The sequence below is a fragment of the Cebus imitator genome, unplaced genomic scaffold, assembly GCF_001604975.1.
Source record: "Cebus imitator isolate Cc_AM_T3 unplaced genomic scaffold, Cebus_imitator-1.0 Scaffold89, whole genome shotgun sequence".
NCBI classification, from domain to species: domain Eukaryota; kingdom Metazoa; phylum Chordata; class Mammalia; order Primates; family Cebidae; genus Cebus; species Cebus imitator.
In genome coordinates, this window is record NW_016107404.1 from 1,542,880 (window position 1) to 1,557,263 (window position 14,384).

The 14,384-nt window shown below is 41.4% G+C and overlaps 1 protein-coding gene across 3 annotated transcripts in view; it reads right to left on the reverse strand.

Moving 5' to 3' along the window:
• The window catches only part of SMARCAL1 (SWI/SNF related, matrix associated, actin dependent regulator of chromatin, subfamily a like 1), a 68,242-nt gene that overhangs the window by 22,759 nt on the left and 31,099 nt on the right, over positions 1-14,384 (reverse strand). For all 3 annotated transcript variants that reach the window (XM_017534946.2, XM_017534945.2, XM_037740775.1), the window contains exons 11-12: positions 8,414-8,554; positions 4,542-4,757 (exon numbers count right to left, since the gene is read on the reverse strand). In XM_017534946.2, the coding sequence (XP_017390435.1) occupies positions 4,542-4,757; positions 8,414-8,554 (357 nt within the window). The remainder of the gene's footprint in view (positions 1-4,541; positions 4,758-8,413; positions 8,555-14,384) is intronic.

Consider the following 14,384-nt stretch of genomic DNA (forward strand, 5'->3'; position numbering starts at 1 on the left):
AGTTCTCTCTCTGTCAGGCTGGAATGCAGTGGCGCAATCACAGCTCACCTCAGCCCAAAACTCCCAGACTCAGGTGATCCTCACACCTCAGCCTCCCACCAGAGTAGCTGGAACTACAGCTACACACCACCATGTCCAGCTAATTTTTTTGTATTATTTGTAGAGACAGGGTTTTGCCATGTTGCCCAGGCTGGTCTTGATCTCCTGGGCACAAGTGATCCTCCCACCGCGGTCTCCTAAAATGCTGGGATTACCGGCATGAGCCAGCACACCTGGCTAAATATTATGTTTTAAGAGAATACTTAACAACACGCAAAAGTCTTCATAAGTAACCTGTTTTCCTTCCCACTTGATGTGTTTGTATGATCCCAGTTCCGCTTTTAAAATATACATATTGCTTATTGGATATATATTTTATATATATCATATGCAGATATATAAAATATATCTTAAAGCAACATATACATACATAATTGTAGAAAAATACTCATATATGCCAAAATTATGGTTGAATAAAAGATAATTCTTCTTTATGGTATAGTAATAAAAATAACAACTTTCACATACCACTTATCATCAGCCTAGCAGTGTTCTAAGAACTATGTATGCATTAACTCATTTAATAATCAACATGGCCATAAGGAAGGCACTATTATCACCATTGTACAGATTGGGAAACTGAGGCAAAAAAGTCAAGTGAGTATACTTGTCACACTGCTACTAAATGGTAGAACCAGAATTTGTAGCACTTGTAAGTGCAGGCTCTGAGGCTCAAACATCTGGGTTGATGGTGAGAATTAAATACACATAAAGCACCATGCCCGGCACATAGCAAGTATTCAATAAATGTTACTTACTGTAAACATTTTTTCTTTATTTTTCATATTTTATACAATACATAGCTATTGTATTAATACTTTTAATGTGGGAGAGATCAATAGTTTTGGCTTTAAAAAAACTCCCCCAAACTGTGCAGACATAATACCCTCTACTAGTGATCGTACTTCTTTGCCAGCTACTGGCCAGAAAATTTTAAATAACCTGCGTTCTTTGTTCCTGACTAGACCTTAATTAAATTAGACTCAATGGAGTTTTTAAATTTCTCTACATTGGAAATTTGAGTGGATTGTCAAATGGCAAGGGTGAACTGATATTGTCACCAGGAAATCTGTATGGACTTGTTCCATTTCTCCGTTCTTGGTTTTTAGGATGGAAAAAATGGTTTTAGACAAAAGATGATTACAGTCAGCTTTCCTTAGCCTGTGAAGCAATAGCCATTATTTCAGCTGAAAAAAATGAGAAAAGGCTTTCATTATATATTATATTCTATAAATTGGCTCCTTCACCTTGTATCCTGTGATATAAAGCTTTTTAAGAAATGTCTTCTTCCAGATGGAGAGGTGTGAAGGAACAAAGAAAGAATCAATTCTTGACAGGCAGGTCAGCAATGCTTGGCTGGAGTCACCATGATTTGCAAAATTGCCGCGAAACTTAGGACTAAAAAGTAACTTAAAAAACTGGGGGCAGTGGAGAGAGGGAACTTTCTGTAGATCCACAGGGCCTCCCTATTTGACTAAAACCATTAAAAAACGTAATTCCCCATTTTAACCCTTCCAACTCAGGATGTCATAGATGGCGAGCGTTTGGAAGACATGCCTCTGGTCATTTAGTCCAGCCTCCAGCTGATGCTGACTCCCTTCCTGAATTAAGTTACAGCAATGCTCCTGATCAGTTCCATGCTTTAGAAATGCACCAAATCAATGGCTTTAGAAATCCAAAGGTTCTGATGGCTGAAAGCACAAACCATACACATCTGTTTTCTACTTAGATTTTCCATTATAAAAATGAATTCACATTAAGACACAAAAAGGCATCAAGTTCTTAAGGAATTATTATCTGAAAGAACTTGGTGACTGGCTTTAGCCATCCCACTCTAGGTAATCTGTACCAACTCAATTTCTATCTTTCAAGGATAAACATTTAATTTTCCTAAGACTCCAAAGAAGCAGACAGCAACTCTCAAGTGCTGAACTCAGAAGAGCTCTGGGCTCTTTCTCAGCTGGATTCTTGAAGAATTACACAGCAATTTAGGCTTCATTTTCATAATCTGCAAAATGGAGTTAAGACTCTGTGATGTTTACAAAGCAAAGAGGATAATCACCCAACAGGCAGGGCTTTGGGCAACTGGCACTATCGTTATGTACTTTTCTACAACCAAAAGGAAGTTGTGGCTCCATTTCTAAGCAAGAAAATATTAAAATATTTCCAACAACACATTTTTGGAAATATTTTATGGATTTTCACAGCCTTTACCTAAAGCTATAAAACACCCAATATTCCTAGTTCCATGGCACATCCTAGTTAATTTCTTAGCATCACCAACAAACTCCGAAATCAAACTTTCCGGTGGCATCTGAAATCGTCTTCGAAAAGAGCCACTCCTCTCACTTGAACTATGCAAGTTGGCAGAATTTACAAAATGCTTTCAGATCCTGTTGCATTAAGTACAAAATTCCTACTGCTTTTCTTTTTTTTTCTTTCTTTTTCTTTTTGGTCATACTACACAATTCACCATTGTCTTTTAACAAGTTGATGTGCTTTTCCTCCTTAATTCGAATACCAACTAATTGCTTTTTCAGGTGTCTACCTGGCTGTTCTGAAACTGGTTCACGAGGTAACTGGTGAGAGTGTTCTCTGGGGAATCTCACGAAACACCGGTAGACCTACTTCCATCTCACACACACAAGGAACAAGTTTGCTGGCAAAATATATATATACATATATATAAAATCTTATAAATATTCAGATTTTTACATCTAAAAACATTGCATGCCTGAATTTTTCCATTAATATTATATTTGCTATGCCAGTTCATTGGTTTTCTTGTCTAGTGGAGTTCACTAGTAGACAAAAGTTAGCAGACACTACAGGTTTAGGAAAATGTTATAAGAAAAAAACTTCAAATTGAAAAAATTCAATACTCATTGAATTTTTGTCAATGAGAAAAATAAAAGAAAGACCACCAAGGTTGATTTTAGTGACAAAGCTTCCTGGTTTTGCTCATGGTTCCACTGAAATATAATCTGAGAACACTGGTCTGTATCCACATCAGTGTTGTTTAACTTTGTTTGAAAACTCCACAATAAAGAGATGACACCTCCTCACTTACTCCAGACCATCCAGATTATTCTATGTAATACAGCATAAATTCAATACAGCTTGACAATTTGTCAGTGCATTCTCTACCCTGCCATTTCTTAAGTTATTAGTGAGTCTTGCTCATCACATGGTAAAATAACACAAAAATCATGCATTCTGTCTCTTGTCATTCTTATTTATCCTGTAACCTCCCAGAAGGCTGAGATCTCATCTATATCTCAATATCTCTACACAGAGTAATATAAGCCGCAGATAATGCTTCATGATGTTGAAAAATATCAATGACTGTTATTTTCTTGGCAATGGAAAATACAAGGTTTTATCTAAGAGGACAGAAACAGAACTGGTATAGATTACTTTATAGCACTTAGCACCGTATGACACTAAAGACAGAAATAAAAGTGTTTTAAAAAGACAAAAGCACCATAGTGAAAACAGTTCTATAATACAGGAGAAGACGTTTGGTTCTAGCCTCAGCTTTGCGATGGAGCAGCTGAGAGACCCTGGGCAAACTGCCATATCTGTGAGCCTCAGTTTCCCTCTCTGTGAGGGGGGATGCCAACTTCCTGCCAACCATAAATGCCTGCAACAGGGATTTCAAAGGTTAGGAGGGTTTGAAAACTATTTTGTTATAGGAATGTTGACTTGCTATTTTGATGAACACAAATGACACGGTCTGGCTGAAGGATTAACATATGTATCAAATATTTTAGGACTAATTTTCTAACAGTTACTAGACTGAGACATTCTCAAAATATAGTAGACATAATTTCCACATTCTTTGAGGGTTTTGGAATATTGATCACCGCCCTGCTGTTGCCTGTGCTTATCTTTATGGCCATCCATCAACAGCAATCTATACAAGCATAAAACCACACGTTAAGCTGGGCGCGGTAGCTCAAGCCTGTAATCCCAGCACTTTGGGAGGCCGAGGCAGGTGGATCACGAGGTCAAGAGATCGAGGCCATCCTGGTCAACATGGTGAAACCCTGTCTCTACTAAAAATACAAAAAATTAGCTGGGCATGGTGGCACGTGCCTGTAATCCCAGCTACTCAGGAGGCTGAGGCAGGAGAATTGCCTGAACCCAGGAGACGGAGGTTGTGGTGAGCCGAGATCGCGCCATTGCACTCCAGCCTGGGTAACAAGAGCGAAACTCCGTCGCAAAAAAAAAAAAAAAAAAAACACACGTTAACAAGAGATTTTTCAAAACCAACTAGGTAGGCTAAGGAATGAAATGGACTTGCTATTCTTGCCTAGGGAACAGGGAAAAGGTTACAGAAAGGTAAGCTGAGAGAACACTGGGTCATTTTCAAGGGCCCCTCATGGAAAGGAGCACCTAGACACATCTGCTTCCAAATCCATCTCCAGCCCTAGACTCACAGTTTTGTCCTTCGTCATTTCCTTGGCTGCAGCATTCAGGGCAGCTCTGGCCGTGGCACTGATCCGTCCTGGGGCAACCACTACTATCTTGCGCTGCTTGGCAGGCAGTTGGGAAAGGACGTCGGACTTGAGACGCCGCAGCATGACGGCTTCCTCCAGCAGGAGCTTCAGCTCTCCCAGGTTGGAGGAACCTGAGTAGTCCCACCCCCAAGGCATCTGCAGAGAAAACAGTGGCAGCGCCATGAGGCTCCTTCCAGACCCGGCCCAACAGGGCCGTGGGCTCCTGGGAGGTCTCTCTTCTCACAACCACCCCGGCTTAGTTCAGAGAACAAGTGACTTACAGGGACAAATAAACCCCCAATAAAACAAATGAGAAATGGAAAGGAAAAGAGAGAGAAAAGTCAAGAACGAGGTAAACAAAAAACACTGATCACAGCATTGTACAGTTTGGCACTGAGCTTTCTTTTCCAGCAGCAAATGCAAGAAGCCAAGCAACTGGGTGTCAATTTTATTAAAAAACAAACAAAAAGCTCGGCTTGTCAGACTATTCCTGTACATTAAATACTGAATCTTCCCTATGGCTTATCCTACGGAGTCTGTTGCACAATGTAATAAAATAATGTCAGTAACAACTTTACTTGATAAGACTTACAGGATTTTAAAAACTATTGTTCCTCAGTATGAATTACACCAGCACAAACAAGTACAATATAATAAAAGTAACTGCAGTGTTGCTGATGGCAGCTGGGGTTGGCAGGAGGAGCCCACCACATAGGGTTCTGGCAGTCTGGCTGAGTGTGTAGGCAGTCCTTTATAAACATGGCTCCCTCATTGAGTAGCCCATGGGAGGCAGTGAGCTCAAAAGTCAATTCCCCGTCACACAGCGAGAGAAGATGTTACTGGCCGGGCACGGTGGCTCACGCCTGTAATCCCACAACTTTGGGAGGCTGAGGCAGGCGGATCACTTGAGGTCAGGAAGTCTGAGCCAACATGGTGAAACCCAGTCTCTACTAAAAATACAAAAGTTAGCCAGGCATGGTGTTGCATGCCTGGAATCCCAGCTACTCAGGAGGCTGAGACAGGAGAATCACTTGAACCTGGGAGGCAGAGGTTGCAGTGAGCTGAGATCACGCCACTGCTCTCCAGCCTGGGCAAGAGAGCAAGACTCTGTCTCAAACAAACAAACAAACAAACAAAAATACGTTACCATTAAAAAAAGACGTTACCATTAAAAAAACCCTATCCTTCACCAACAATCTTACTGGAAATAGGACTGATTTCTACAATCTTGTAGAAAATCAGGAAGCCAGTGTGTCTGCTACTTTGTATTTTAAGGTAGCCCTCCCCTCCTGGCTGATGAGCTAGCTACCTGGAGGGTAGGGGCTAGGCTTATCCATTATAGAGGGCCAGAGAGCCTAGCGTAATAGTGGAGACAGAATAGGTGTCTCATAAACCTTTGCTATTGAGAGAAGGAAGAGATGGTCAAAGGTGGAGAAATAAAATGATGTAAAGCTATTTCTTCTTTTTAAAAAATACTCTGAAATCAACTGGAAGTTCTCAGCAAATGCCTTCAGATAGTTATGGTTTCGCAAATGAGCTCAGCATGAGGTGTTCTTTTTAGTGGTTTCTTAATGCCTGAAGCTGGAAAAAAAAAAGGCAGGCCTGGCTTACTTACTGGCTTATGGGTTGCGTTAAATAAAAACCATGCTGAGAAAAAATGGATATCATAATTTGGATATTGCTATGGCCTAAATGTGTCCCCTAAATTTCACATGTTAGAAAAGTAATCCACAGATTCATATGTTGATTGAAGGTGTGGCCTTTGGGAGGTAATTAGGATTAGGTAAGGTCATCACGGTGGGGTCCCCATGTTGGGACTGGTAGCTTTATAAGAAAAGAACAAGAGACTTGAGCTGACATACATGCTTGTGCCTTCTCTCCATATGATGCCTTCTGCCATGCTATGAAATAGCAAGAAGGCCCTCAGTGGATGCCAATGCCATGCTCTTGGACTTCCCAGTCTCCAAAACCATGAGCTAAATAAATCTCTACAAGTTACTTAGTCTGTGGTATTTAGTTATAGCAACAGAAAACAGACTAAGACAGACACCACGCTCCTAAGTTCTAGTATTGTTAGCTCTTAATCTTGTAGGTTAAAACTTAGTAATATCAAATAATTTATTACTTTTTCTTTTTTGAGACAGAGTCTCGCTCTGTCACCCAGGCTGGAGTGCAGTGGCATGATCTTGGCTCACTGCAACCTCCACCTCCTGGGTTCAAGCAATTCTCACGCCTCAAGACCCCCAAGTAGCTGGGACTACATGCACGTAACACTGCATGCAGCAAAGATTTTAAATTGGACTTTGAGATAATCATAGTCCAACAAGCTTTTATTGAAAACTTACCAGATACCAGGCCCTGGGCTAGGTGGAAAAAAGGATGTGAAGATGAGGAAGGTATTCTTTGTTTTATAGGTGAGGTGTATCGAGAAGGCAGAAAAAGGAGAATTCAAAAATAATGCCTCAGTTTCTGGCAAGAGAAACTACTGGGGAGATGCTGGCTTCAGACTGGAAACATAGGAAGGGACAGTGTGGGGAGAAAAGGCAATGAATTTTATCTGCAGCCCCTTTCATCACTAGCTGATCATTATTATGCCATAGGCCCAGAGAGTCAAGAAAGAGAAGATCCTTTTTAGAAAGTGGACTGTTTGGAAACAGGACAGAAATCTAAATCATACATGCAGAGTTTTGAGGGACCATGAAAACTATATAGCACCAATCTAATCTGGATTGATCCACAGGAAAAATAAATTAAATACATGTTTAAAGAAGCATATGGCTTTTAAATACATTTAACAATTGGGAAATTTCCTGCCTTGATAACCACCTAAAAATGCTTTGCAATTAACTATGCTAAGCACTACAATTTACATTATAAGTACTTTGTTTGAATGTAAGTGGATATTTTTAAAGTACTTGAAAACTTTTTTTTTCTGCTTTTAAAAATTTAAAAAATAAGGCAGACAATCCTATTTATATCATGCACTTGCACAGCAAGGCTTTTCCCGAATAGAAGGCTTGGGAGGGGAAGTTGCAGCCATTTCTCCAAAGTGTCAGTACATTTGTGACTTGATCACAATACAAGAATCTCTGAGGCCTGAATTACTGTGGTTTTAGAAACAAGGGTTCCACAGCAATGCGTTTGCATTTACAGGGCTTCCCTGCCATTTGGGGAGAGCATTTTTGGAGGACCAACTGTAGGTCCTGGGTGTCTGCGCCATTGGTACTGCACTCACAGAGCCCACCCAAGGCAGTTTGGGATCATGCTCCCCAATCTACCTTTGCCTTTTTTTTTTTTTTTTGCACAGGGAGGAATTTCTACCTTTACTTCATATTCTCCCCATGCCAGGAGGAAGCCCTTACCCTCTCACTTACTTTCTTCTCTCTGTCTGGGGCCTCAGCCCCACCCCTAGTTCACCTCAATGCCAGCATCTTCTCTAGGGCCAGCACTTGACATGGACTTTTCTTTTAGAGCTCCAGCACTGTGCCCCGTGTAGAGCTGTGACCCTGGGCAAGGGAGCAGCTGGCTTTCAGAGCTCCACACACCCACACATCGGCCACTGGTCCCTTTACTGGAAAACGATGACTTGGAATCACCACAACCATTAACACGGGATTTAAAGGGTAATATGACCATTTTCATCTTACCCTTGAGGACATTCCAAGGCCATGGTAAGAAACAGAAGGACCAAAATCCATTCCCCTGGCCAGTGCTCTTCTGATCGTATCATGGCCAGAGAGAAGAAGAGAAAGATAAGTGTCAAAATCAGGGTGACATATGGGTGGGCTAGAGAGGGAAGAGATAATAAATACCCGCTTGGCATCACAGTAGCGAAGTCCAAAGGCATGAAACTGGGGGAAGAAAGTTGGCTTGACTGCAATGATCTGCGTGTAGAGCTCTGCCGGCCGGGACGTGGCTGGTGTGCCCGACAACAGGATCACCCTCTTGGCAACCTGAAAGGCAAACAGCCAAAGGCGCTCTGAACACAGGGAGGAGCACACAGGGAATGTGCAAAATGCCCCAATGAGGGAGGAGCTGGAGGCCCCCAGGAAAAAAGACCGCATGCGTGTTGTAAGAACGTAATGGCTTTGCCAATGCAAGCAGCTAGATGGCATCTCCTTTTCTTTAAATCCTTCCTGCCTGTCCTCTGCTGAGCTCTATGCTAGTACTTAATGTATTACATTGAATTATAACTTTTCTGTCTCCCTTGTTAGACTTCAAGCATTTGAGATCAAGGACTGGGTTGTAGTCACCTTTATTTTCTGTAGCACATGCCTGGCACCAAGTAACCAATAAACGTTCACTGTATGCTACAAGAAATTCACAAGGAAGCTAGTTAGTATCCTAACGAACACAAAGTAAACTCAAAGAATCCTGCATTGGACAGGAAATGGGAGAAGAGAGCGGCAGGTCTGACCTTCCTCCAGAGTGGATCTGTGACATGCAAGTTGAACTCAGGTAATGACAATTACGATCAGCCCGCTCCCATTTCCAGGAGTAAGTGTCAGCGGCTGCCAATGTTTTACGTCTCCATGTGACTTTCTTTAAAGGAAAATAAGACCTTTACTCACTCACCTTCACAAAGCTTCAAGCCTACAGCTCCTGACTCGCGCTCATTTTGCAGTTATTAATAATAAGAACCTTAAAAGGTCATGCCTGGTTCTATTTTCCCTAGACTTCAGCCCAGGTCTGCAGCAGCCTGCTTAGCACGGGCAAGATGGGAAAAAAAAAAATGGTTGGTCAATTCCAGTGACAGATTCCAAGTTCCTCACTACCCAGACACCAACCTGACTCACGGGGATCAGACCCAAAGATGCTACCTTGTACTATTAAGATGGGAAAGGGGGTGAGGAAAAAAAAAAAGGAAACACTTCCTGCTGTATTAGAACACAGAATTACTACAAATCACTGGAGGTAAAATTCACTTCAGCTCTGGGAAGGGACCCTATCATGGAGCTCACTTGTCTAGAAACAGCTTGTTAACCACTATAACCTTGAGTTAATGACAGTAATACAAGGCAATTGCATGTAATAAATCACCTAGGAGAATAAATTAGGTTTACAGATGGATACACTGCCACATAAAAATAAATAAATAAAGGTGCAACCGTGAAAAGAAAAATCATTCTTTATAAATATACAATATATACAATTACCAAAATGCGCTTGTGCCCTCACAGCAATAGCCAATATCTAATTCCATTCTGACGGGAGAGCTATGAATTTCTCCAGCTATAATTTTCCACAGTTCAATTACCTAGGCCTTCTAATTTCCTGCACGGTTTAATGCAGACTCATTAAAATAACAATGAGCTTCTTGAATGACGTTGCTAGCATCTCTTGCCTTGGCTTTGCGATCATTTCAATGAAAAAGGGAAAATGAAAAATTTTATCAATAAGAGAAAATCTCCCCATCACCCCAAACCTATTCTTCATGTCTCTGTGCTGGCCTGGGGATGGAGCCAGGGTAAAAACAGTTCATGGATCAGATGATGGAAATGAACTCCAGGGTCTTCTGTCAGATATTTATAGGATGTAGTTAGCATTGAATCGCTTCTCTCATACACGCCCCAGACTAGAGTGTGATGAGAATGTTGCAAATGGGTGTTTGTGGGCATCAAAAAGGCAGAGGCAGCATTACAAAAAAAGAAAAAGACCAGCTTTGAAAAGAACCCAGAATGGCGTCTCATCTGTAATGGGGTGATCTGGCCTGCTCCCTGCTCAGCCCCTACAGGTATGTATGTCATCACTATCACCTATGAGGACTTTAACCCACATCCAGCTGCAAAGGTGTCATATGTCACTGAAAACTCCCAAATCTAGGAAAACATAAATCTATAAAACTAAATAAATCAACACTAAATTGAACAGTTTACAGTGAACTTCCCTGGCTAAGGGAGAAAAGCAACACCTAAGAAATCCACAATAGAACAATGTAAAAAAATACTTTCTGTGCACTGTTAGAAAGAGAATATGATTCAATGTGCAGACACTGTTGGGTTCAGAGGACCCTCAAAGGCAGGCTTGTTACTTCATGGGTTGGGGTGGGAAAGCCCTGCAGAACAGATTGGGTTCGTGTATATGTTATTTGCCACAGAGAATTCAAAGTAGTAATTCAAAGTAGATAACCTATACATAGTTTTAAAATTAAGAGCTGGCTGGGCGTGGTGGCTCACTCCTGTAATCCCAGCACTTCGGAAGGCCAAAGCACATGGAAATCACCTGAGGTCAGGAGTTCAAGACCAGCCTGGCCAACATGGTGAAACCCTGCCTCCACTAAAAAATACAAAATTAGTCAGGCGTAGTGGCGCACACCTGTAGTCCCACTACTTGGGAGGCTGAGGCAAAAGAATTGCTTGAATTGGGGAGGCAGAGGTTGCAGTGAGCCGAGATTGTGCCACTGCACTCCAGTCTGGGTGACAAGAGTGAAAACCATCAATCAGTCAATAAATAATAGAAAAAAATATAGCTGGGCATGGTGGTACATGCCTGTAATCCCAGCTACTCAGGAGGCTGAGGCAGGAGAATCACTAGAACCCAGGAGGCGGAGGTTGCAGTGAACCAAGATCACGCTTGCACTCCAGCCTGGGCAACAAGAGTGAAACTTCATCTCAAAAAAATAAAGAGCCAAAAGAATGTTCTACTGTAGAGAAAAGAGCTGAAGTTAACTTAAGTTTATATAAGCAGACCAGAAATTCTTCACTTTATGTTATCTCTTTTTTTTTTTTTTTCCAACTGAGCCAGTAACTTGCTTTACTGAATTATTCTGATTGGCTGTAATATATTTCACCAAAACTCCAGACTAGGAAAATAATCATACTCCCCAAAGCTCAGTCCAGTTTTATACCTAGAATTATTCCTAATGGTACTCTAAGTAAATTTACATAATACCATATATTCAACTTAGAAATAGGACATGGAGAAGGCAGGTAACATCAAAGAGAAGGTCAAGTCCACACCACTGGAAAAGTCTCCATACTCAGTAACCCTGTTGTGGCCGGGACATTGAAGCTTTGTTTTAATTAGTTCAGAAGTCATTATACAATCTTCAAAATAAGGATAGTGGCAAGCATAGCTTGGGAACAAGTGACCAAAAGTACACAGATCAAGAATAAACGTGGAATCACAGTCAACTATCCAAGGAGCAATAAGACACCTGTAGCTAAATTGAAAGCCTAAGAGTGAAAGGGAAAGCTCAACATTCAGGAGAAACCTGGTACTTGGAATCGGGGAGGGAAACTGGAGCGTATTCTTTACTCCACTCCTGAGTGGTGCTCCCTGAGACAAACCAGGCCAAATCAAGAAAACAGTGTAATTATGGCAACTGCTGACCAGAGGCTGCCCTAAGTATTGGCAGAAGACCACCTGGCACTCAGTGATACTTTATACATGGCCTCTGAATCTCTGGTTAGGTCAGCTTATTTCACATAAATGGTTCCTTCTAGATTCTAGCCTGTGTTCCAAAAGAGGCAAAGTTCCAGTCACAAACCTGAATAGTACTAGCCTCAACTAAACTGATTTGCTATGATAACCATAATGCTTTCGAGCTAAGTGAGTACTGCTGCTCTAACATAAATGGAATTCTGATGTCACATGTAAGGCAGTTCTCGGGTAAGAGCAGAGAGAATGAAGACAGTGACTGCATGCATATTGGTTCAAAAATACCAAAATATCATAACGAGAATACATCAAATGATATAATTATAGCTGATTAAAGTTATGCTATTCCAAGCTTTTTTTTTTTTGAGACAGAGTGTTACTCTGTCACCCAGGCTGGAGTACAGTGACGTGATCTCGTCTCACTGCAACCTCCACAACCCAGGTTCAGGCGATCCTCCTGCCTCAGTCTCCCAAATAGCTGGGATTGTAGGCACACGCCACCATCCCCAGCTAATTTTGTAGAGATGGGTTTCGCCATGTTGGCCAGGCTGGTCTCAAACTCCTAACCTCAAGTGATCCACCTGCCTCAGCTTCCCAAAGTGCTGGGATTATAGACATGAGCCACCGCGCCCGGCCTAAGGTAGATTTTTTTACTCTGGAAAAGACAGTCTATTTTACCACATGTTTTAAGTCTGATTGCATAGTGGAATTGAGGAAATAAATGAGAATGGCTGGACCACAGGGGACTTCTATAGCCTCATCACACTAGGGGAGAAAACAGAATCTGCCAGCTGATACCACTCTCCCCTCTGGCCTGATAGGCAAAAGCCATCTCAGACACAAAGAAACTGCATTTTCCACTCTTCACTTCTCTATCATTTGAAATAATGGGTCATTGCAGTGTTGCATGTAATAGCTGCAATTTGGTTACAAATCCACCAAAAGAGAACAGATGATACATATTATGACAAATTTATCCAATAGAATCCTATTTGCAAGAATGTGGTAGAGTCATTTGGAACAATATGGAATGATTTTCAAGATACATTACTAAGGGAATAAAGGCAAGTGTAAAACAATGGTTGTAGAACACTCTAAGAGAGCAGAAAGGAAACACATACATTCGTACTTACATAGGTACAGTCTATTTTATAGAAGTAAACCTGAAAATTGGTACCTATAGCTGCCTTTGGGGAAAGAGACTGGGGACTGGGGATCCAGAGGTGGTAGAAAGACTTATTTTTCACTGTCCATCCTTTTGTATCATTTGATTTTTTTTTTTTTTTTTTTGAGACAGAGTCTAGCTCTGTCACCACTGTGGCTTAGGGCAACCTCTGTCTCCCAGGTTCAGGCAATTCTCCTGCCTTAGCCTCCCAACTAGCTGGGATTACAGGCGCGTGCCACCACGGCCAGCTAATTTTTGTATTTTTAGTCGAGGTGGGGTTTCACGATTTTGGCCAGGCTGGTCTCGAACTCCTGATCTCAGGCTTCCTGCCTCGGCCTCCCAAAGTGTTAGGATTACAGGCGTGAGCTACCGCACCTGGCCCCATTTGAATTTATCATCTATTTAAACTACTTTAATAACAAAGGAAAAAGAAAAAACCTTAATCAACAGAGATATAAAAAGTACTCTCTACTCACAGAAAAAGAGAAACAGCTGCTTATTAGGAAAGAATGGTAGAATTCTGGGGGCCTTTCCCTTTTAAAAAAATTTAATTTTGTTATTACACTAGTTTAACAATAAAAGCCAGTGTAAACAAAAGATATCTAAACTAAACCGAAAAATCCCAAACATACACCTCACTGTTCAAAAGAGTGCTGATAATCCTGAGGATTGGTATCATGTGGGGAAGACAGTCTCCGATTGCAGGCTGAAGGGGAGTGCAGACTGTTGTTATGCCGGCCAGGTTGGACTTCAGAGGCCTCTCCCAAAGCGGTCAAATGAAAACTGACCTGGCAATTCTGATTGCAGGAGTCTGTCCTAATAGGATAAGCATGCAAGGTACATACATAGGATGTTCACTTGCAGAATTATTTATAACAGCAAAAGTGGGAAGCCACCACATGTCTGATACTGAGGATTAAATTATGGGATGTGTCTCTACTATGTAAATGCTCCATAGCTATTGAAAAATTAAGATCTTGCCCAATAACTGACACGCTGCAAAAATAAGCTGTTAACAGTGGCTTTTTCTGTTGGAGGGATTAAAGGTAATTTTAACTTCTTGTTTATAGCTTTCCATCTTGTCTACTGTCATATATTTATATATAAAAATAGGCCGGGTGCGGTGGCTCACATCTGTAATCCCGGCACTTTGGGAGGCTGTGGCGGGTGGATCATGAGGTCAGGAGTTCAAAACCAGCCTGGCCAAGATAGTGAAACTCTGCCTCTATTAAAAATAC